This window comes from Oryza glaberrima, chromosome 2, assembly GCF_000147395.1.
Source record: "Oryza glaberrima chromosome 2, OglaRS2, whole genome shotgun sequence".
In the NCBI taxonomy this organism is placed as follows: Eukaryota; Viridiplantae; Streptophyta; class Magnoliopsida; order Poales; family Poaceae; genus Oryza; species Oryza glaberrima.
This window is the reverse complement of record NC_068327.1, coordinates 3,094,383-3,119,091: the sequence shown is the minus strand read 5'-3', so window position 1 is coordinate 3,119,091 and position 24,709 is coordinate 3,094,383. Positions and strand designations below refer to the sequence as shown.

The 24,709-nt window shown below is 40.5% G+C and overlaps 2 protein-coding genes across 3 annotated transcripts; both read right to left on the bottom strand.

The window, feature by feature from the left end:
• Nucleotides 1–1,410: 1,410 nt before the first annotated feature.
• Nucleotides 1,411–15,105, bottom strand: LOC127761524 (TATA-binding protein-associated factor BTAF1). Of its 2 annotated transcripts, none has more exons than XM_052285831.1 (30): nt 14,869–15,105; nt 14,344–14,370; nt 14,200–14,269; nt 13,891–13,985; nt 12,685–12,905; nt 12,517–12,574; nt 11,848–11,929; nt 11,314–11,645; nt 10,805–10,913; nt 10,142–10,721; nt 9,915–10,047; nt 9,741–9,809; nt 9,297–9,508; nt 8,800–9,037; nt 8,304–8,462; nt 7,764–8,189; nt 7,243–7,680; nt 6,976–7,095; nt 6,422–6,904; nt 5,682–6,220; nt 5,024–5,513; nt 4,787–4,855; nt 4,158–4,262; nt 3,839–4,057; nt 3,488–3,742; nt 3,345–3,394; nt 2,479–2,588; nt 2,309–2,391; nt 1,991–2,203; nt 1,411–1,893 (listed from the first exon to the last, which is right to left on the bottom strand). In XM_052285831.1, the coding sequence occupies exons 3-30, from the start codon at nt 14,246–14,248 to the stop codon at nt 1,723–1,725; spliced, it is 6,108 nt and encodes a 2,035-aa protein (XP_052141791.1). In that variant the 5' UTR covers nt 14,249–14,269; nt 14,344–14,370; nt 14,869–15,105; the 3' UTR covers nt 1,411–1,722. The 2 variants fall into 2 exon arrangements, with proteins under 2 accessions (XP_052141791.1, XP_052141792.1); XM_052285832.1 differs by having other exon boundaries at nt 14,349–14,370.
• A 744-nt stretch (nt 15,106–15,849) lies between these two features.
• On the bottom strand, nt 15,850–23,542 carry LOC127762477 (zinc finger CCCH domain-containing protein 13). Its single transcript, XM_052287003.1, has 11 exons — nt 23,254–23,542; nt 21,700–21,837; nt 21,530–21,563; nt 20,788–20,923; nt 20,647–20,703; nt 17,842–17,939; nt 17,679–17,750; nt 17,398–17,570; nt 16,896–17,074; nt 16,294–16,494; nt 15,850–16,100 (listed from the first exon to the last, which is right to left on the bottom strand). The coding sequence occupies exons 1-11, from the start codon at nt 23,411–23,413 to the stop codon at nt 16,065–16,067; spliced, it is 1,284 nt and encodes a 427-aa protein (XP_052142963.1). The 5' UTR covers nt 23,414–23,542; the 3' UTR covers nt 15,850–16,064.
• Nucleotides 23,543–24,709: the final 1,167 nt, after the last annotated feature.

Below are 24,709 nucleotides of genomic sequence, written 5' to 3'. Positions count from 1 at the left end.
TATTTAAAAAAATCAACGGTGTCAAATATTTAGGGGGCGGAGGGAGTAGTTGGGAACTCCTCCCCATGCGCGAAAAACAAAACAGTGGATTGACCCCCTTGATTAATTAAGTATTAAGTTTAAAAATAAAAATAGATTAATATGATTTTTTAAATCAATTTTTCTATAGAAAATTTTTTAAAAAATAACCGTATCGTTTAGTAGTTTAGGGAACGTGCGTGCGGAAAATGAAGGAGAGACAGAGAAAGTTGGGAGAAGAACTAGTCTAACTAGATCATATATATTCCGAGTGCTACTACATGATGACTATGTAATATTTTAGGGAAACTGTATCGGTATGGTTGGAAAATTTCCACACTGTTTCTACCCTTGCTATGTAGGCTATGTAGGAACAAAGGACTTTAAAAAGATATGCATCTAAGCAAGGGTCGAACAAAATAATAAAGGGAGTCACTCCCTCCATCTACTTTTGATAGTCATATTTCATCTTAGCTCATAGACCAAGGATAAGTAATTTTACTTATCATCTATTTAAATATACTACTAGTCATTTCTCGTAAACAAGCAATTCATTAATATTTATATTTTTCAATGCTCATGTAGCCAATCTTGTGTGGAAAAATGGAGAGTCACGCATTAAATCCGATAAAGTCATTAAGGGGATATGTTGTTGGATTGAAATATGCCTATCAAAAATATTTTTTTTTAGATTTAGAAATATGTCTATCAAAGATGGATGAAGTATACTCTAACATGCCACAATTACAACGATAAAAGAATAGAAGGGAAGGGAATGAAAGGCCTTCAGTTTCACATTGACTTAGATGACTTCCTTTTAGGGACCGTTTAGTTCGCGAAAAGAAAATTTTTAAGTGTCACATCGGATATTTGACCGGATATCGGAAGAGGTTTTCGGACACAAATGAAAAAGTTAATTTCATAACTCACTTGGAAACCGCAAGACGAATCTTTGGAGCCTAATTAACCTGTCATTAGCACATGTAGTCTACTGTAGTACTTATAGCTAATTATGGACTAATTAGGCTTAAAAGATTCGTCTCGCGATTTCTCCCTAACTATGCAATTAGTTATTTTAATATATATTTAGTATTTCATACATGTGTCCAAAACAACCTTAGCGGCCAAAACGGGATTCAGACAATGAACATGAAAAATTTTTGGGAATTAAACCAGGCCTTAGCGACCAAAACGGGAATCAGACGAGCAAGGATTGATAGGCAAGAATGTATCACCCCTTTTCCGTTTTTACCCAATCTTACTATTACTTTCACATGTTAGCGAGACAAAAATGATCTATATTCACAGTAGGCAGGCTTACTACACCACTGGATAGCTCAGTTACTAGGGCAAGTAGTATAAGGTAGAAACAGTAAGCAACTCAAGGCAAAATTTACAAGGAGCTGCAGCCTTTGATTAATTATTATAATGAGCAGATAGTATATACAACTCCTCTCAAGACTAGCTCTATCTCTCTCTAAACCCTCCTAACCAAAAGCTCAAAAGACAAAAATTTGAGATCACCATCTCAAGCACCTATATGTTAGCCACATTGCTCTAGATCTTGCGATCTTTTTTTTTCCCCTTCTTCCGTATGAAACAACAAAAAAATTTCTGACTCCTGTGGTTGCCAACAAAATCTGCCAACCTGTTCATCACACGTCCCAATTCGCTTTACACTGTACAGGACCGGTGATCGTGTGTTCAGCCGTTGAGCTTCGCCAAGAACTGGTTGAGATCGTACTCGTCTGCATACTGAGACTGATCCCATAGCTCGTCCAGACCATTCAGAATGGACTTCAAACCCTTCCCACCAGATTTCCCCTTGGAATCTTTACTCTGATCACCACCCGAACTGCTTGGGAGTACAGACGCCTGCGTATGGCCATAGACAAAGGATCATAAACCCAAAGAAAGAATAAAAATTACAAAAATTTTTTCTATACGAGATATATGGTCACAAGGGATTTACTTTTCTGGAAGCAGGCGTCGAAGCAAACAGATCAAGCAGTTGGTCAGTGTTCATTGTCTTCAGGCTGGCGTTCTCAGCATTGATGACCGCATTGGCCACCGACACCTTGAACCTTTGAAGACTCATCACCTTCTCTTCCAGGGTACCGCGCATGATGAGACGGTGCACATTCACCACTTTCCTTTGACCCAGACGGTGTGCTCTGTCCATTGCCTGTAAGAGGGGAGTATTGTTCGTTTGTTTCACAGAGGATAGCTTGAAATTGGTGGAGGAAATTTAATGGTAGCCTTATCGTTGATAAAAGATGCAAAAGCAAACCTGAAGATCCTTCATTGGGTTCCAATCATGTTCCATGAAGACCAATGTGTCAGCAGATGTCAAATTCAATCCAAGCCCACCGACTGCAACAGGAAAGAATCAGATATAGCTTTTCTAGTATATATATCTAGGAGTAAATCCCTGATCCATATGGCATTCTCCAAACCTACCATGAGTTGTTAATAGGAGCACATCAATGGTTGGATCTGAGTTGAATGCCTTCACAATTTCAAATCGCTTCTCTGGTTCAACAGAGCCGTCCAACCGTAAATATGTAACGCTGAATGAATATCAAAAGTTTGCTGATTAGATGACTAGAGTAGAAAGCACAGGCAGGAAACTGAGAAACATAAGTGTGTATTTTTAGTCAGTTATCAACTAGGCCAACGACAACCTTATATTTACAGTTACTCAAAGATAAAACAGCACTGCAGTACTCTAGAAAGTACAAATATCCAAGCATAATAAAACACAAGATAAAACAACATAAAGCAAGATGCTTAAAATAATTTGCATCAGCTAATATTAATCTCTACTATATAAAAGAATCTGCTACTGGTGATGGTTGTGAAACTGCGATCTCACCGTATCTTCTAAGACCGGATAAATATGTCTTTTGTGCATATGGCTTGAGTTTTTTGTTGATTGATGTTTGATTGAATATTACTACCTCCGTCCCAAAATGTAGCTATTTCTAGCACAGTACTTTATCCCAAAATGAAGCTATTTTTCTACCTACCTTCTCCTCTCAACCAATCACAACCATTCTTTTTCACCTACTTTCTCTTTTCAAACCAATCACACACACCTTCTTCAATCATTCTCACCTACTTTATTAATACCCGTGCCAACCTCAAAAATGCTTACATTTTGGGATGGAGGAAGTATATGATTTTTCAAAATATATAAATATATATATAATTTTTCAGTTTAGAACTCATGATATATTTTTTTCAAATCTGTTGCAACACAGACAACACACTGGCATGATGAATTCTTCATGAAGCTGATGTGCATCACAATATATAAAACTCACCTTCTCATATGGGATTGAAACAGGTCCTTCTCAATAATGTCAAGCAAAGCCTGGAGAAAAGAATGTTTATAAACATGACAAGGATGAAAATATACCAAAAGAAACAGGGATACATAGTCTCAATAAGAGAACAGACTCAGTACCTTGTGTTGAGCAAAAATCAAAACTCTGTGTTGCCCAATAGCTGCAGAAGCATCAGGGCTTGATATTTCTGACCCTATACCACACTCCTGAAGTATCTCTTGGAGAGCAACAAGTTTAGGGGAATGGTGTAGGTCATGAAGCTCATCACCAGTTCCCATACCGATTTCCTTTAGAAGGTCCACAAGATAATCAGGTGGGCTTTCCCCAGTTACAAGTAAAGGATGGCTACAAAGTTTTAATAGATATTGCAGTGCCTGCATTACAAAAAGCATATTCAATTAAAACGCAAACACGATACCACATAAGAAATGCAGAATGAGAAAGCTAAAATGTTTGTCTAACTGCAGTACCTGAAACACATGACGAGTTGCCTTTGGTTGAGATGTGGATTGCTCTAATTCATTTTCTTTTACTATAGTGGAAATCTCTTGTTTGGCATTGGAGTTGGAGAATTTGTCATAAAGTTTGAGCTGCAATAGACTGAGATTGCAATATCTATCCTGGATAATCTTCTCAGGAAGATCAGATAAAACCTCATCCTTTGTTCTTCTAAGTAGAAACGGCATGACCTAGTATAGAAAAATGACTTTTACTTGTCAACAAAGGTCACAAGACTCAAAAACCCCAGTTATTTTTAAAGCCTTCAAGTCTACTACAGAAGATAAAAACCTGTTTATGCAGTGCCTCCATCGCAAGAATGCCAGCTTCAGCATCCTTTGCTGAACATTTTGGATCTTTTGCTGCTAGCAATGGTTTTCCATATGTAGCTTGGAACTGCATAATTAACATTTTATTTAATTTCAGCACAAATACTTCATATCAGAATAGACCAAGGTAATTATCAAGAGTCAGGACTAGTAAAAATCCATCCCTTCATGAAAGCAGAAACAATCTCATCTTTGGTTGGTTTAAAACATTCTATGTCCACTTACATTAATACAATATAGTCACCAATATCTTTTTCTACAGATGCATGTCATCAAACTACTAATGATTTATCAAGCAGCCTAGCACCTATAACACAACTAAACATAGATATCATTTGCAAGCATCATATGTAAGAAAGTGTAACGGCCCAGATCAGGCAGATCCATATATCACCTGTCGCTGTGAGCAAGTCCACAGATCCATATATTATTCCTAAACTAACTAATAAGCTTGGAAGCTAGTGTAAGAGTAAATCAGGAACATGTTAAAAACTAAACTAAGTTCTTGAACAAAAAAGGCATGGTTCATGTCAACTACCAAATTCTTAGCTTTCAGTTCTGTAAGTAAAGTTGAATTCATAGCACATTTACCTGTTTTTCTGTCCCAAGAAATCCAGGCATAAGAAAGTCAAATAGAGACCAGAGCTCCAATACATTATTCTGCAATTATAATGGAATGTGTCAAATAAATAGTAATACCAATTTCGGTACTGGATCGATGGAATTATCTACAAAGAACATGAACAATGAAATAAAAAGTGCAATGTAAAGCGAACCACAACAGCTAGACGAAAAGCATACCAACAAGATTCATGAATGAAATTTTACCTGAATTGGAGTACCGCTGAGGATAAGACGGTGTTGTGCTTTCAATTGTTTCACAGCAGATGTTATTTTAGATCTTGAGTTCTTTATTATGTGCCCCTCATCCAGCACACAATAGTTCCAAAAGACATTCTCAAGAAAATCAATATCCTTGCGTATAATATCATATGACGTTATGATTACGTTGAACTTATCAAACTGAGAACGGAGGATAATCCTATCTTGTGATGAACCGATGTACTGAAGAGGTTTCATGATAGAGCTGTCTATGTACTTCTCTATTTCATATTCCCAGTGTGCTACTAATGTAGAAGGGCAGATAATCAAAGATTTTGGATCTTGTTCATCATTTCGTGCACGTGACTCAGCAATATCAGCTGCTACAATAGCAGACGCCTGGAGTGTTTTGCCAAGACCCATGTCATCACATAAAATTCCATGTAACTTGAACCGTCTAAGGAATGCTAGCCAGTTAATTCCTTCTTGCTGGTACCTGTAGCGATCCACAACATTTTGTTAAAAGAACATCAAATAATAATCATTATAACAAGTATTATTATGTATGGTATCCACAATAGCACTCAATTCACTATCTCAAACTAAGTAGAATAACGTCGTCAAGCCACATTCCAATAAAGGAGCTTTTAAGATAGTTACAGACCTTCGCAGTTCAACACTGAGATCAATGCTGAGCTTGTAATCATCAATTTGGGAGTTGTCGAGGAGCTGCTCTAGAAACTGCGCATCTTCTGCACTGCTAGATAAGCGTTCACTCAGTCCATCCGGTAACAAAGAACCTTTTGCTAATGGCAACAAAGGAACCAGAGCAGCAAAACTGTGAGTTACAGTCTGTCTAACAGAACCATCAGGATCACTCATACACCTTAGAAGAGGAACAACAAGGAAAGGAGCATAAGGAACCAACTCCACAGCCAAACCCTGAACAAGAAGGCTCAAAAGCATCCCAGCTCCTTGCCTTGCACAGACAGAAGATGAATCTGACAACATCGGTATGACATTTTCTATCACAATTACCATTACGTTAGCAGTCAATGATTTTGCCATTGATGTGATGCACCTTGCAGCAGCTAACCTGACAGCGACATGAGGATGGCGCACACAACCAAGAATACAGGGAAGGAGACTTAGCAATTGAGGCCTCAAGGGCTCAGCCAAATGAGGTGTAACCGAACGAACAACCTGTGAGGAGCAGAAATGGCATTAGAAATATGGCAAGAGATGAAAATGGAACCAAACCAGTTTATACTAAATAGTAGCAAGTAACCAAAGATATATTGATTCATATTGATATGACATGATGGTCTAATCCAACATCATGTAGCAGTTTTATGCCAAAACAAAAGGGAACCAATTGAATTCAAATTAATTTATAAAACAAACCTGGATATTATTTATAAGGGACTGCGGTTCCTTGTCCTCACAAGATCTTCCTAACTGCGCAATACTTGGATCTTCTTTCATAAGATCATCCCCAGTCTTGACGGGTTTAAGAAACTCCGTAAGGCAATCCCATAACTTGGGAAGCTTTTCAAATAAGGATGCTCCAAATTTCTCACAAAGATGCTTAAAAGCCAACTCCGATCCACGCCGGCTTATAAAACCTTCCGACTTCGATTCACCACCGGAAGTCATCTGGCCCCTGGATTTGTGATTGCTAAAACGCTTACCAATCGACAGCAAGTTTTGGTCCTCAATAACCTGAATTGAGTTTATAACTGCAGCTTGAGGTGTCTCACTTGCATCAGTGCATGTTAACGTGCAGAGGTTCTTTGTTAGTTTGTCGTTTGGGCCAGGTTTGCGGCCAACACAACTAAAAATGAGCTCAGCAAGTGCATCTGCAGCTTTGTCCTGAAGTATTTCCTCCTAAATGATATGGAACCATTTGAGCTTACATCTAAGACAAAATTTAAGAGCATAAGAATACTATGTCTTACCTGTTCCCTTTTTACAGCAGCCATTAAAGGCAAAATGACTGGGTTCAACTTACTAGGCAGCCCTGCCATCCAGACTACAGCAGAGGCCACTAAAGAGGAAACTGTCACATGCAAATTATTCTGCAGAACATCATCAAACAAGGAAACTTATTTTATGATATTGCTAATAAAAAGGGTAAAAAAAATATCAGAACTAGACAGATGCAACAAGTAATTCTAACACATTAATATAAATCTGAAGACACCCTAATTAGAAATTTCACATACCTGAACACATTTCAAGTAGCCTGACGTAGACAATAGACCTTGTTTTGCTGACTCTATATTGTTCAAGACAATTTTATCACTGTCCAAACTAAAATCAGGTTCAGATGGTAACAAAAGCTTTGAAGCGAAGTTAATAGCATCATCAACACTCAGCATGTCAGCTTCAAAGTTTAAGTTGCTTGTATACTCTTTAAGTAGAGCACAAGATTCTATTGACTGGAACAAATTATTGGCTTCATTGCGCATCTTCCTGTATGTTCTTGCAAGCTCAGCATATGGAAGCGGAGAATCTTTTGTAGGAAATGAAGGGTCAGAGCAAGCCAGTAAGTCCAACATCCACCCTTTCAGGGAGGATAAGAAAGCTAGCAATGTACCCACCACAGCAGGATCACTTTTTCTGAGGTCTTTAAACCAAGAAACAATAACCATAGAAGCCACCTGGAGCGATAGAAAATTATGAGTGCAAAACAAGTAGTTGAATTGAATGCTTTTATGCACTAAAACATAAGGTTTTTTCTTACCTGTCTCTGGACTCCTGAGAGAGACATGAGATCGCTTGCTAGTGGACCAAGAACAACTTGCCACGACCCCTCTGGCAACTTAGAGGCAAACAGACCAAGGGCCATTGACGTAAGCACTCGCGTATGAGTAACAGATTTGTCCGAATCAGACCCCACAATTATTTTTGAAACACTCAAGGAAGCTTCAGAATGCTTTTCCTGTGAAGTGTTCTCTCCGGTAGAACCAAAAGATATCATTCTCGTATTTTCATGTTCTAACCTTGCAGATTTGATCTTTGCAGCAGCTCTTGAACGACTTCCTCGTGGAAGTGCAACTGGCAAAAACATTTTTGCAGAATCCAATGCTGTGCCATATGGAGTAGTGGCAAGTTGCACCCAGTTACTAAAATATGAACTTGCAGCACACTCAAGGTCCTCCGTAGGGCACTACAAGCATAGAAATATTTTTGTTTGTTACTATCATCCTGTACTAGACATGATCATTAAATTTCTATGAATTGAGTAAATTCACAACACCCAGAAAGCCAGAACATCAGTAACCTGAAGTAATAGTTTCCAAGCCCTTTCAGAAGATCGAATAATCTCATCATTTGACTCCAAAAGCAGATTCTGGAAGACAACTTGCAGCGCATCACCTAATATAGATGCAAGCCATAGTTTAGCTGAATTCCTGGTGTTCCCAACCTCGAGAAGCCTCTCCTACAAAAAGTTTGAACTTCACGGTTTTTAACTAGGAAAGCATAATAAATGGCATTCAGAAGCTTACAGCAAAAAACAATTGCATAATGGGAACAGAGTGGAATATCCAACTCCAGATTAGCAAAATCCCAAGGATAGGTTGGTTTTTCTTGGCTAAATAATGTAGAAAACATACACAAGATGGCTCAAAACTGCTATTCCACCCGGTAAATTATTGCAGATATTTTTCATTACAATTCTGTTTCTCATTTATATAACTCATACTCAACTCGAATGGGCACCTGATACTGCAGCACAATCAAACTACAGTGGATCTCAAATTCCATGTAATTCTTACCAATGTTCGTACAGCAGAACGCCGCACTGATGTAATACTATGTCTCATAAAAGGCCACAATCGGGGTGTCAGAGTGGCTAAGACATAAGGATTATCATTAGAACCCATTTTTTCTTCACCGGCAACCAGAGTTACACTGTTTAGATCAAATTCGTTGTCTTCACCTATGGCTGTTGTGCCAAGCATCTTTGGAACCATCTCTGGTTGAGAATATATCTCAGCTAACAAATTCATCACACTGAAACAAAAATGAAATTTTGGACATGAGAAATACAGAATATTTATTGCGGCATGAGTACAGTCAACTTTAAACGGAATAAAAGAGCAACGAACAACTATCCAACATTTTAAATTCCTTATCTGAGAACAGGTGACTGGATTCAAAATAAGATTAGAAATCAGAAGTAGATGGACCATATAATGTATAACATGGGCTCAGTGTTCAACATTACGCAAACAATGTGTTTACTAAATGAGGAAAGCATGATTGAACATACCTGCTTGTAGAAGGGCTTAGATCATCAAGGTCAAGCAATATATCCCAAAGCAACATCACAATTGAATGTAGCATTTGATCATTTAGTCTAACTAAAGAAGCAGCAGCTGGGATCAGAGCCTCTGCAGCCACAGCCCGGACATCATCATCTGGATCCTCCAGACCAGCTTTACAGGCATGAAGAACATAATTAAGCAAGTCTTTAAGCATTTCCTGGTGGAGAAGGAAACAATATTATAGCAATTTTACACAAATTAGGCGTCAAAAACAAATATTAGTAAACAGAAGAGGATGTTTCTCTGAACTCCTAAGTTCCTCTAATGTAGAGATATGAAAAGCAAAACTTGACTTGGTAGCAAGCCAACTACTACTGCCCCTCTGGCATATATGCACAAAGACGATTGAATTAGCCTATTAGGTTATAATTTTTCTCATTAGCAATCACCTGACGAACAGCAACTAAATACTTAATTCCAAGGAGACTCCCATGACGAACTTCCCACTCCTGCCTGCGCTGAAAGAACAAAGAAAAGGACGGAAATGGTGATGATGATGACAACAGACAATGTACTGTTTTGAAGTTGACAACAGCAAGACAAATAATTACTACAGGACACACCTGCATTTGCAGCAAAATATTCAGTGTATGGCATACTAGAGTCGGATGCATGTACTTCAGAACTGCACCAAGAGCTTGAGCACAAGTTTCACGAACAGGAGCAACCACTTGATCAGATACATAATCACCAAAGCTACAGGCAGAACAAAGGCAAAAAAATAATAATAAGACTAATAGCCAAGACAACCAAATACACACAAAAAGTATATAAGACCAGAGATACATACCGGTCCAATGAAAGTACACAAAGGAAACGAATTGCACAGTCTTGAAGAAATTCCCAATTTTTTACCGCTGAGTAGTTCGCTAGTTTCATCAGCTTTATAAATTTTGAATTTTCAGGGAGATGGGTAGAACTCAGTTTGGGCATGGAGTTGAGTGTTTCGTGAGGTGGTGTACAATATGGATCCACCTTAGAGGGGTTAGCTGAACCATCAACCTGGAAAGGTGATTCAACCTTTGCATGAGCAAGATTTGGTTCACCACTAGATACAGTAGGCTCAGTACTCAGACTTGCCTCTGTTTTGGAATAATCACCGTTACTTGGCTCCTTATCCAACTGAATGTCCATAACCTCTGGATTAGACTCCTCTTTCTTTTGTCTTTTCAAAACTGGCTCGAGCTGTCCCGAATCAATGTCTTCATTAAGATCAATACCATGTGCTCTTTTCAGGGAGTCCAAATTGTTTTTATCATCAAGGTCAGCGAAAGGTGAGTTCAGATCAGGAAAATATACTCCAGCACAAGCACCTTGATGCGTCAAAATTTCCCTCAAAGCCATAATGGTGCCATGGCGAACTTCCCAAACTACAATACAACACTCAGTTAAAAGATTGTAAGCGAGATAAGAATGGGACAAATTTCAGAGACAAGACAGATAATGAACTTACTAGGGTCAAACATGTCATGAATAAGTTGATCTACAAACTGTTGAAAAGGCCATCTCCCATTCTCACTGTACTCCAGATTGTCCTCATCTGTGATTGCATCAACTGTATCCTGAAAAAATGTAAGTGGGGTGATTAGATCATCACAGATTGAAGACAAAGCCATCCCAACAGAATGCTCCAGTGCAACTGCGTAAATTGCCAAACAGGAATGCCAACAATAACAAGTCAACAAACCACACATGCATGATGCATGGAAGAACACACACCCACAAATGCACTTAACTTACTTGCACTGTGCCACATATTCAGACATGATAGTTTGTGCTAGCAATTGAGAACAATCAGAAACAAAGTTTTACAATCTCTACCAAGGCTCCCGATAATTTAAGAATGTGGAATTAATGACCATCTCATAAATGACTCCAGAAAAATAAAAAATAGTGCGGGAGGATACTAAAATCTTAGAAAAATATAGTACAATTGACAGAACATGTGTTGTGTGAACCAACTTGATCAGAAGAGGCCCCGTTAGACGGTCCAGAACTTTTTGGCACAACGTCATCATCCTCAGGTACAGCCTTTGTATGATCTTTTGCATTGCTTTTTGCTTTACGCTTCAGCATATTGAGCTCCCTGGCGCTTAATCGCCTGGAGCGAAAATTGGAATGTTTGGGATACCTGGGAACCATAGATGCAACCAAGTGCTGAATATGCTGACCAGTATTAAATGAATAGAATCCATTGTTTTGCATATTTGCACCCCAATAATTCTTTTGGGCAAGAAGGTCCTCGTCTTTGATAACATCATTGAAATCCATGAACTGCTCACATACATCCAGACCTGCACTAGAACAGAAACATGAAAGGAATGAGACATCCAAAACAACAACAAAAAGTTCAAAGATATATCAGAGTACAACGATACTTTGCAGAATACAGGTGCAGTCCTCACTATAGAAAGAACCTTGTGGCAGTGGTGTGGTGAGTGCCATAAAGTGAAAATTAAAAAGTAGCAAAAATAAGATGTAAGAGAGAAGTATAACCTAAACGACGCCGGAGATTTTGCTTTTGGCGAGCTAAACGCTCTGCTGGATTTTTGCCGTTATCATTTGCAATGTCATATTCCTAGTAGCAAGCACAAAAGCAATAATCCCCATTAGCTTTCACATGTTGCATACCATGAAACCATAAACAAATAAGAAATGGAATGGAATTGCCAAGTACACCTTAAAACAAAATTTTTAAAAAAATCTTGGTATAGACAAAGAAATTCGAGGTTATTTTGTGTGTATCTCCAGAATTTGAGAATATAATAATATTGAGGAGCTTCAGAATATGTTCCTAGATTTAAACATTATCCACTAAAATTCTTTTCCTCGAGTTAGCAGCAAAGTAAGTAACCTATACATTACAATATTCAATGCAGTTTTATGTCAAAAACGAAAATTCAGTGCAATGGAAGAGGCTTGATCTATTTTACTTCTAAGTGTCAAGTGCTTTCGATTCACTATGTTCCTAGTAAGAAAAATAGAAAGCCCTCAAGAAGTTGACAATGGCAAAGAAAAACAAACAATAGATGGATGCATGACCCTATCAGAAAAGAAAAAATGGATTGAATCTGAAAATAACATTGCCCTGAAAAAAAAACCGCAGTATTTTAATTGTACTCATTAAATATGACGAGGCAAAATAATGGTAAGAAGAAAATACACCTGTCCACCTGATGCCAATAAAGGAGATCCAAATTCCAACACCCTGTTTATATCGAAGCTGTAAAAAGAAGTTAAACGGAATTAGTTTGTCCATTTCCAATGAGGCAAAAAAGAAGAACGGGAAGGTCTACTAAGCACTAGGAAAGTTTCAAAGAATTCTCAACAAACCTTCCAAAAGCAAGCTCAGATGTTGCAGTAGTATCAGCATGCCGCAACGTTGACCCAACATCACCAATTCCACCAGACAACCCAGAAGCATGTTTTTCTGTTTCTGCAGATGCGAACAAGTCTTTCACCGATGTGTGTTTGACGTTCTCTGCTATGGCACCAATCGCATGGGCTGCTGCGACCCTTGTGTCCCAATTCTTACTACGTAAATATGGAGAAACCTAAAACCAGAACATAAAAGCATAAATATCAGCCAGCCATTCTCCGCAGAACATGTGTAAAAAGAAAACAAACTTATTCTCCAGTGGATGAGCATGTTACTAGCTTGATATAATAGATAATGAAGACAGTAATAGTTACTTCTCATAGAACGAACATCCATCAATCAATGCATGGGAGGACATTGCATCTTACAATAGACATCACACAAAATCATATATCCCTCAAAGTTTGATATTTAATCTATAACTTCAACGCCCTCATTGCGACCAAGCTGATGAAATAATCATCTATCCACTCACTAGTTGTGTCTCCGCGAGGAAATTTTGGTTCTCACTCCGACAGCGCTTTGGTCAGGGTATTTTGGTGGAACAGGACCAACGAGGCAACCAACGGTCCAGTGCAACAGGGCCTTAATTCTCTAGTCATTCCTGGTGCTTGGACGCTTTGGAAGCATCGAAACCGATGTGCCCTCGATAGTGCTGCTCCAAACTGGCTAGTGCCATCCTGCTTGCTGAAGAGGAGGGGCGGTTTTGGTGTTTGGCTGAGGCTAGAGGGCTATCCTTCTTAACTGTTCTACAGCCTCGTGTTTAGTTTCAGGTTGAAGAGGGGCAGTTTTGGTCGCTGTTTTCTTTTCTGCGTGTGGTCCTTGTTAGCACGGACAGGCATGTAGCCTGAGAGCTGGGGTGTGTGGGTGTTTTGTAATCAGGGTTCTTTTACCCTTTTCCTTCTTAATATAATGATATGCAGATATCCTGCATGTTCGAGAAAAGGAAAATCTATAACTTCAACACCACTGAAAATTCAGCATAACATAAAACTGCAGGGTTCATTTTTGTGCTATCAAGCAAGTGAAGCATGAATTGAAGAAACTAAAAGTTGGGCATTTCGCACATCACACGTCATAGCTTACACACATTATATTAAGCAAACATTTTCAGGTAGAAGGATCCACAAAACTAGCAGGTGGTGGAATTGTTGGTATACCTTTTTGAGTAAGACATTTAGCTCCTGGGGGTGGGACTTGGCGATTTCTCCAATTTGCCGTGCAGCAGCGAACCTTGTCGCTTGCGTGGAACCAGCTAGTTGTGTTAAAGGAAACTTTGCACAATAGATAGATAAACCAAAGGGGATATCAAAGCATAGACTGTACGTTTTAGCCCAGCTAATTTGCACATTTCATGAGGCAATTTTGCTTAGTTTATCAGAGAATCAGTACAGAGTATAACCTAACATAGCAAGTGATCATCTGTAAAACTACAAGCATAAAGAACCAAAGTCTTGCAGAAAGGATACTGTCTAGCAATGTGAGCAGACGGTGAAGCCGGGACGAACTCTGTGCCATAGCTGACGCAGACTGGCAGACCTTTCATCCGAAGAAAGAAAATTAGGATAGGGTATATTCCACTTCTGGTTGGCGGCAGTAGGCAGGTAAATTACCGCACATGTGAATCGCGTAGAGCCGCTCTGCAAAAAATGAGAGAAAACAAATTAAGGCATCAAAAATTAGTGGGTCTCTGATAGAATCACTCACAGTAATTACTAGCACATGGTAATCTTATGAAACGAAAAAATAACAGAAGGAAAAAAAAACAGATGGTACGCCGGCAACATGGAAGCGACATGCGCGCATCTGCATGTCTGAACAGTAAGTGGCTCATGAGATCCCATATCCTCATTCGAAGAGCAAAAATACCGCGAGGGTTGGTTGGTACTCGAAGAGTTTGAAATCGGAGTGGCAAATCTAGGGAGCAAAGCAAACAAAAGAGCGCAGGAAACCCCTCGAATTTCTAAGGCGCGCTCCAAATCCAACCAATCCAATCCCCACCCCCACACACACATACATACATGAATACAAAAATACAAAATCTCATCAAGTAGAAGAGAAGGAAACCCGAGAGAAGAGGAAGGAAATATCCATGGAGGAGGGGGAGAGAGATGGGGTGGAGGAGGACGGAGACGAACCTCGCGCGCGCGCGCGCGGTCGACGGCGATGGCTGGAGGCGCGGCGCGGCGGCAAGAGGCGGAGGAGGGGAAGGGGATCGCGGGAGAGGGGAGGAGGAGAGGCCGGAGCCCTCGCGGACGGGGAGAGGAGGGGTGTGTGGTGTGGGGTCGGGGACTCGGGCCAATCCGATCCGCACCGCACCGCACCCGCACGCGCGCGCCTCTCTCTGGTCGGGACTTCGGGTCGGGTCGGGGTCGATCCTTTCCTCCTCTTGGGGCTTCAACTCGGTCGATATATATAGACACAGAGGAAAATCAACCGGGTCGGTTTCTCTCGATGAGGATAACCTCCCGGGTATGATAAACTTAAAATTTAAATTTTTGAGTCGATTTTAAATTATAAATTTAATTTTTTACAGCTGATTTTAGAATATTTTCAACGTGGTTTCTTTGTATATTATTTTTTTAAGTGGTATAAAGATACATATTATTACGAAGTATATTATTTTTTTAAGTGGTATAAAGATGCATATTATTACGACTTATAAAACCAGCCGATGAAACCACTGCTCTTTATGGCTTGGGTCAATATAACCAACTGATAAAACTACAACTCTTTCTGCTTAGGTCAATCTGGCTCAGGCCGAAACAGAGGAGACGACGGAGCTGATGATAGAGTGACGACGATCGGCGATGAAGGAGAAGCCGACGACAGGAGCGCGAGGACGACCAGCCATGAGAAGATTTTGATTTATAAGCGGGTTCACAAATTAACCCCTTATTACACCCTTAACAGCGAGGGAGAGCTGGCACTCATGCCCGCTCCGCAGCACCAGGCCACCAGCAAACCCTAGCTTTTTCGGGTCTTTGGGAGGCTGTACAAAGGCATCAGGAATTCAATTCAGGATATCTTGCTTTGCCCAGTTTACACGCTCAGCTCGACTAGCCAGATGACCATGAAATGTTCGCAATTAGCTTAGCCAAACCAGACACCCCATGGAGTATTTATACGGCTGCTCCACATAGTTGATTAAGGCTGTCTCAGCGCCAAGGATGTTACTACAAAAGGATTCTTATAAATAAGCTGGATTCCCAATGTCAAATAGGTAGCACTTTGTACACCAAGATGCTAATAGTACTAATTATAAGGAGCTGGGGAAGATGCTAATCTCGCCATTGCTTCATCAGAGGCCTCGTCTAGAAACGAGGCCATCCACTTATTCCACATCAACTTCCTCATCATCACCCTCATACTGGGAAAAGATGAAACACATTATGAGCTTGCTTTTTCAGCAAATTAGCAAATGCACAGGGAAAAAAAGGAGCTTTTTTAGTACAACGATTTTTTTTATAAACAAAATGCACTGTCCAGTTCCATGCTGCCGACCGTGCATGTAAGCAGGTCCAATTTTTTTTTTTTTTTTGGAAAGGTGAAAATTTAATCACCTGCTCATAAGCATTCTGTACCACTGGTGGTGGCTGCAGGGGAATAGCAGGTGATCTAGTTTTGTCATCAGCATCATTTTCTAGTAATGCGTCTATGGATTCATGTCTGTCCTCCAGTTCAATAGCTTCGTTGAGATCATCAATAGCATGAGCAGCCATGCCAGTGGAGGGCAAAACATGTCTGACGGGAGAACCTTTGACCTGCAAGTTAACAAAATATTTGCCTGTGATAAGCACAATCAAACAAGATAAATACAGATGCCAACATAGCCAAGAAGGGCTTTAGGACCTGATGATCAAGGAAGCCTATCAGTTTCAATACAAGGTCTGGCAATGACCAAACTTTCCAAATATCAACTAGGCTTTTTGTTTAGACTAGTAATAAGTTTGGCCTTTCGGTTTTTCACTCTCGCTGTACGCGGTAGGTGGAAGAGGGGAAGGAAGGACAACTCCGCTTCTACACTAGTATAGATATATACAGTGCAATCAAATGCATAGGCTAGCAATATGTGATAATGTTTAAACAAAGCACTGGACTGAGTGTACTAAGTATGATATGTAGTTCATCATAAAATTGAGAGCGCGCGGGAGAAATGGTGCACCTTTTCTGTGAAAATGTTGGCTCCTAGCTTATTTTTTTCATCTTCCCATAATTTCTTCTTCAAATATAAAGACTTGGTTGCCTCAGTCCCCTTGCTTGTTTTATCAAAATCTGTACCATCTGACCTATATTTATCTGACCTAGTCATTGTATCAGAGTCTCGCTCTCTTCTCTTCTTCACTGATGAGACAAGCAATTAGGTTTAAGTACATAATTAAGACACTTCTTCAGCAATTTGCAGAAAGAATTAAAATCCAATTATAGAAGAAACTAGGCATCCTTCAGTGCTCCTGTAAGAAAACTAAGCACATCAATTTTAATGCTTAATATTAAATAAAGGAACATTTGAACTACTTCATACTAGGATCGACTGCTTACTCCATAAAGAGGTACATATATCAGTTTAACAGAAGGGGAAAGTTGGATGCTGCATAACACCAAGATCCATATTGTACAAATCACAACCTGGCAATCAGAGTGTCCCGAGAAACTAAGCTACATACCAGCTTTCGCTTCTTCACTTGTTGAGTATGGGATTGATCTCTTTTTAGTTGCTGCAGTATTAGGACTCCTTTCGTTTAGGTCTTCATTGACACTGGACCCCTCTTCATTAACACCACGCTTCAAAATATCTGAAGCAAGCAAATCACCGAGCCTCTCGAAACGAGCTTGTGACCTGCATAACTCCAATTGGTGAACACTTATTGATTGATAGTTATGCAAAAAGGAGTAATCTGGTGTGTACTAGCATTACAAGGCCAAACATGATGAAAACATAAAGCACCTTTTCACTTCTTCTTGTGCCTTCAAAAACCGAGCATGAGCTTTAATAAACTTCTTCATCTTTGAGGTCATCCTACGAAGGTATAGAAAAACAATATATAGAACTATTGGATAATACTGTCAAGATAATGTGCCATTGTCATGTGGAAACATTGCTTAAGTACCTATGGCATTCATCTTTCTCCCTTCTAAGCTGCACCTCAAGATCATTAACTTTGCTAGAGATCTTGCGCACTTCATCTATCTTCTCATCCAAAATGACCTACAAATAGGTAAGTGCGTTGACTAGAGTTAAGAGTTTGGAGCAAAGATTCAGCATGATCTAACATTATAGACGTGAATGGAACTAAGTACAAGCAATGGGTAGTGACTGTTATGAAGTAGCTAGGGTAAGGGTCCGAAGACCTAGTGATAGGGCACTCGCTCACTAATAGCAGCGGCAAGGCTTCTCCCTGCTCAGCTAAAAGAGGCTCTGAGGATTAGGGCTAACTTTAGAGATTCATTGATTGATTAATGATAGAGTACATGGGGTCCCTTTATATATAGGGAGGACAGGCTTGACATCCAAGGATAGTCTATAGTATCATAGAAATCAATCCCAACTAGATAATAAACTTCATCTCTTTCCTAACTAGATAATCTCCTACCATTATATGACTTATTCCTAATTTATCGTGCCTAAACTGCTGCATCGGCCTGGCCCATGCCCATAACAGTGATGAAGTAGGAATATTATTAAATGGTGTCTTTAATGCAAGCTTTTTTCAAATTATAAGGAACCATTTATAAATTAGTGTACATTTATTTATGTAACATTTCTAAGAGCTTGACTTTTTCTAAAAGTCTAAAAGAGAGACATGGCCAAGTAGGATGTTTTGTAATATCATTCCATGAAACAAAAAAAAAGCAGGAGTCTTTTCTAAGGGGCTATTGCTTATTTGACCCCGTTTTGAACCCTAACTACCAATTTAACCCTACTTTTCAAAGTTTGCTTATTTGACCCTCCTTTTCAAAAACGACCCTGTTTCCACTAGTCCGTTAAGTTTTGATTTAAAATAAAAAATGAAATGCAACTATTATTCATAATACACACAATACCCTTAGGAAACCCTATCCATCCACCCCCAACCCTATCCACATTTCTCTCTCTACATTCTCTCTCTCTCCTTGCGGCGGCGCCGGCGCTCTAATGGGGCGGCGGCTGCGCTGATGGGGCGGCGGTGCCGGCGAGCCGGCGCCGGCCCTGGTGACGACGACGACGAGGAGTGGCGGCGGCGAGTTCTTCTCCTCTCCTCCACGGATCCACCACAGGAGAGGCAGTGAATGGTGGGACGGCGAGCCGGCACCGGCCCTGCTGACGACAACGAGGAGTGGCGGCGGCGAGTCCAAGCGGTGGAGCTCGAGTTGCGGTCAGCGGATCCGGTGTCGCCGCCGCCGCCTCCTCCCTCCACCCGTGCGCCTGCGCCGGGGCCACCACCGCCGCCTCCTCCCTCCTTCCGCCCGCCTACGCCGGTGCCACCGCCTCCACCTCCCTCATTCCGCGCCCCTCAGCTGCCGCCGCCGCCGCTCCCTCCCTCCCTCCACGAGCCGGCGCGGCCGCTCGCCCCCTCCGTGCGCCGCCACCGCAACTCGCCCCTTCCTCAGCCGCCGCCGCCGCTCCCTCCCTCCGCCCCCTCAGAGCGTCGTCGCTGCAGCCCCAACAGTGCCGCCGCCACAAGTCGCCGCCCCATCGGCGCCTGCTCGCCGTCTCGCCGATCCATGGAGGAGAGGAGAGGAGAAGAGAAGAGAAGAGAGGAGAGGAGGAGAGGAGAAGAGAGAACTGACAGGTGGGTCCCACATGTAATAGGGTCAAATGAGTAAGGGCAGAAGAGACATTTTGTGCTTCAGTTAACACCGTTAGATGCCCTTAACAGAACAGGGTCATACGGGAGCTTCGTTTTTGAAAAGGAGGGTCAAATAAGCAAACTCTAAAAAGTAGGGTCAAATTGGTAGTTAGGGTTCAAAACGGGGTCAAATAAGCAATTGTCCCCTTTTCTAAGGTAGTAGTTAGCAAGTACTGTGTTCACGAGATGATAAAAACAATGTGAAATCAAATTCTTGCAGCACCATAGAAAATTTGAAATATTAGCACAGCCATAAAATAGAAAGCATTTGAAACAAGAGCACAAGCACCATATAATGTGCCTGCTGAGTGCTGACCCGCTCCAAAGCTCAGTCGGAAAATATAACATGACAGGAAGACAAAAATAAATAAACTCAAGTACAGTAAGTCAATGAAGGTCCAAAGTGGCCACAAGACTAGAGGGTACTCTTGGGGTTATTCATGGAAAGACGCACTGCCAACCAATTCGTCAAGCATGACTACTATTAAATGATTGGAAGATGTGCAATCTCTGTGACAACATTAACAGAATGGAGAATGTCTGAAATTAAAGATGCTAAACAATACCAACATAGTAAGTTCTACATGCAAACACTATTAGTTGATAGCTGGCACAGCAGTACTGGACTAGTGAAAAGTCACCTACGCTTTGAACACTTGATGAAATCCATGCATTACCATTTCTCAATTTACACATTACTAGCATAGTGCTCATAAGCTCATTCATTGCAGCATACCACAGATAAATATGCCATTAGTTTTGAACTTTTTTTATAAAAATACATGTCTACATATGACAAATTAGTAACAAATTTAAAATAGAATATATGACTTGTGTCAATCGATCATCTTATGCATGTCTACATGTGCAGAAGATGTAATCCTTTACAAAAGATCCTACAATTCACACACACACACTAAGGTAGATTCATCCACAAAAGATCTTTTAAAATGGCATGGGATGGTGGAACCTATCATCACAACCACCAACTCCTTTTTATGAGTGAATAAAGAGTGGCAGTCAAAATGTTAACATGGTAGCATGTGCCATATTGTAACAAATATAGCGAGACAAATAGAAACTGACCTCCATCTGAGTTTTATCGTCACGCAAAGCCTCCATATCCAGCCGTATTTGTTTCAGCTGCACAATATTCATAATTATGCAATGAAGATTGTGCCAAATGTGCTTGTATAAGCCATGAATTTGATTACATTTTTCTCATACCTGCTTTTCGTGGTCTTCTTTCTCATCACCACTTGAGAATTTGTCCTTTTTCTTTTCATCGTTGTTATCAGAGAGACTTAAACTCCTAGATGAGTTGGTTTCTCCATCGTCAGTCTTCTTTTCATGCCTCCTCTCACTGGAAATAAAGGATAGATTGTGGAAAAGTAAATTACCAGTTCAGCACGACTCAACATGTTCAAGGCATCTAGAATAAATCTAGTAAACCCAACCACAATTCCAACGGAAATGCCAGTGTTCAAATATCAAGTTCTACTTTGATCGCAAAATACAGCTTATACAAGTGCTTGCATGACCTTTAGGAAAACATGCTTATGACTATGAAAACAAAACAAATAATTTGAGTGATAGATAGTAAGTATCACCAGGTACAATCTGCAGGAAGAATACAAAACCTTACCATTCTGAGCAAGATAATTTTAGCATTATAATGGAATAAATATGTTGATGATAGTTTACAGCACCATTAATATAAAACTACAGAACTAAAATTGTAGCTTGTGTGGATCTTAACTCAAGCATATCAAATGGTAATTAACAATGATGAAAAACTAAAATTGCAAGACCAATAGAAACACGACAAGGCATATACTAATAAATCAATGATAAAGATAAGCAAAGACGCCATAAATTGAACTTTGATCAGGGCTTTAACATGCGCTCACAGCATATTTAGAATTTAACTTCAAAAGATCATGCTCATATGATGAAATGAAATATGTACCTCTTCCTGCTAGGAGATCGTGAATAGCTAGAATCTGCAGTAAGAAATCACATTTTTATGAGTTTATGAATAGCATGAACTTAAAAGCAATCAGTATGTAAAAGCGACCAGAAACAGTTGTATACACACATGCAAATACACACACGACAGAGAAAGAAAGCAGTTATTACCTCTTTCTCGAGAAGATGGCCTTCTATCATAAAGGGGACGATGACCCCTGGACTCTCTTCCAGGGGAATGCCTCCTCCGAGGTGAAAACCTCCTATCAATCCTGCCTCTGAAATCACCACCTCTATAATCTCTTCTCCCTAGAAGTCAGGGAGGTGCAAGTTTTATACAAAGGAAGCAACTTATGAAACAAAAAACAAAAAGGAAGTAATATATAGATAGTAGGACACCCATAAGCCTGTTAAGCTTACCAAGACCATTGAGCTACAAGATTATTCAATTAGCAATAAGTAGCTGGGGCTCCAGGATAATGCCATTAGCCACAAAAAAAGTAGGGCCAAAAAATAATGCACAAGCATATACCAAGATACGACAAGAAACCACTGATTCACCCATTAATATAATAACGTTGATCATCTGAAGTGAAATGGATGAGTGCTCCATAAATAACCTCATATAGCAAGTATGATGAAGAAAGGTCTTCCATAATGGCATAGTCCCAATATCCCATACATATACTAGCATTTGCTCAGATATCTTCAATGGCGACTTGTGAAGAATCACAAAATGTTTGAATCACCAGTGAGAATAATACTTCCAATGGAACTAGCTGATGCACCATAATCATATAATGTGTGACCCAGTAATTGCAAAGCCAGCTAATGGCATGATTGTATCACATTGAATATATTATTGGCAATCATTCAATGGAGGCATCATCCAAGATCCTCACAAGTTCACCTTCTGGTACAGCACAAGCATTATCGTCAACACAAATCGTCGAAATACCAAGTGAAGAATTTATGAAAAAGGTCATGCTATCCTCTGGCAGCAGTTGAGTCAACATATCTGCAGAGTCTGCTAGTTTGAACGATAATTAAATCAAAAGACAACCAGTAAGAATGCCACCTAATTCTGCAACAAGCTTCCACTTGTTAGAATTATTTTCTATCTGCAGCAACTGGTGGTTGAATTCAAGCATTCGTATAAGAAATACAGTAAAAATCACAAACACAATAGAACAAGACAAAAAAAGGCAGCAAACTATCACGCGAATCATAAAGAAGGTTTACAGCATGACTGGATTCTCTCCTAAGTGCTAACTCCTCCGTGGGTATCAAATGTCCTCTTTAAAGACAACATTCCAGCAATTTCCACTTTTTATGACATTCCTTTTTTGCATGGGAAGCCAAACATCACATTTGGGCTTACCGCCCAGTATGTCACGTTCTCCAGAAGCAGCCGCTTAGTTCCAAACTTCCAATGCTCACTCTTATAACATTATCACTTGGCTTTTGCGAAAATACTACTCTTGACATAATCCAATAGTCCGGTTTCCGCACTTCCATTTCACATCTAGCCATCTAGCAACGCATAATAAGCTTATCAACAATCACGACGATAAAATAAAAAAAATTCTAGGGCATCCAACGCCCTCCGCCTCCTGCACTAAACACCAGAAACCCTAAACCCCGGGGCGGGGGATCTCGAAGACAAACAACGAACAGCGGGACAGGGGGTCGCGCGAGGGTGGGGGATTGGGGGGCAATCCATACCCGGGTGGTGCGGGAAGGCGCCGCCGCGGGAGGACGGCGGGCGGCGGATGTCGCCGTGGCCGTGGGCGAAGCTGCAGGTGTCGCGGTTGCAGTTGCCGCGCTGCCACAGCGCGCACAGCTTCGTCTTGTACGCCGGCCCGCGGCGAGGAGGGCCCAGCATCTCCGCCTCCGCCGTCGCAGCCTCCTCCGCCGCCGCCGACGACGACGATCGGTGGTGGATCCGGCGCTCCGGGGTGGGGAATTCCGATCTCCCGCGAGGGTTTGGAGAATGGAAGGCGAAAGCACACGAGTGCGCGTTTTGGGGGAGAGGAGGCGGCCTGGGTTGCTCTTGGGTGTCACCGGTGCCGTCCGATCGGAAATGGACGGGTAGGATTGTGCATCCTAGAAGATCTTATCCTATTATCGAGAAAATTTCACAAAACTGCTTAGGCTGTGTTCTTCCCCCATTTTCCCAACCCACCTCTCTCGTTTTCCGTGCGCACGCTTTTCAAACTGCTAAAAGGTGTGATTTATATAAAAACTTTATATATGAAAGTTGTTTAAAAAAATCATATTAATCTATTTAAAAAAATAGTTAATACTTAATTGATCATGCAATAAAATGAACTTTGTTTTGCGTGCCGAGGAGGAGGGGTTCCCAACCCCCTCCTCCGAACACAGCCTTGTTTGGTAATGGATTTGCTAAAATAACTACTCTCAAAACTTTCAAATTTGTGACCATCGGATCTTCCTACGATTTGTGCATGAAGGAACAAAAATTTCACACATATCACACGTAAGATCCCAATATTAGCTAACTAAACCATAGTTTAATGCAAGTTTTATATAAGTTGTTATATCAGAAAGTTTTTGACTCAAAAAATTTGTGGCAATTCTTTAGATACTCCCTTTGACAAACACCATCACTTTGTATAACTTTAGCTGGCTATTTTTCATAAAATTATAACTTTAGCAACGGAATTTATCATATAACTACTAATTTATCCCCTATGTGTGTAAGACTAAATATAGCAATGGGTATACACCCGCCAGTTCTAATACCCCGCACACACCTATGCAAGTCAAAACTTTTTGCTCTAACACCCACAATTGTCATGGGTACAAGATTTTCTCTGTATCTGTATCCACCACCGATTGGAATGGGAAATGGTAAGAGACTGACGTGAAGGAGACTAGAGATGTGATGAGAGTGTGACTCCTCAATCCCGTTTTCCCTACCCCCTATAACCGCATGAGCCCCGCTACCTCCCTTGTCTTGTCTTGGTTGCATAGCAACTCACGAGTATAATGAGTCATGAGTGGTTCTAGCCGCCACTGCGAGCACTGCCTTTTACTTGCGGTTTGTGTGGCAATGGAGAATATTGCTAGGATTGATAGGTGGTTAGGTGAGATGATTTCATACTAAGATTTGGTCTTAGGCCACTGTAATTTTTTTTCGCTAGATCTACGAGTGTTT

Bases quoted from the DNA above. Each gene is read 5' to 3' on its own strand.
- LOC127761524 (XM_052285831.1), bottom strand. From the start codon at position 14,248: ATGGCACAGAGTTCGTCCCGGCTTCACCGTCTGCTCACATTGCTAGAC. The intron at 10,722-10,804 runs GTAAGTTCATTA...GTTGTATTGTAG, and splicing joins TCATGACATGTTTGACCCTA to TTTGGGAAGTTCGCCATGGC. The intron at 4,856-5,023 runs GTAAAATTTCAT...TTATAATTGCAG, and splicing joins TCAGCGGTACTCCAATTCAG to AATAATGTATTGGAGCTCTG.
- LOC127762477 (XM_052287003.1), bottom strand. From the start codon at position 23,413: ATGCTGGGCCCTCCTCGCCGCGGGCCGGCGTACAAGACGAAGCTGTGC. The intron at 17,940-20,646 runs GTCAGTTTCTAT...ACCTATTTGTAG, and splicing joins ACGATAAAACTCAGATGGAG to GTCATTTTGGATGAGAAGAT. The intron at 16,101-16,293 runs GTGATTAAATTT...ATCTTTTCCCAG, and splicing joins TACAGAATGCTTATGAGCAG to TATGAGGGTGATGATGAGGA.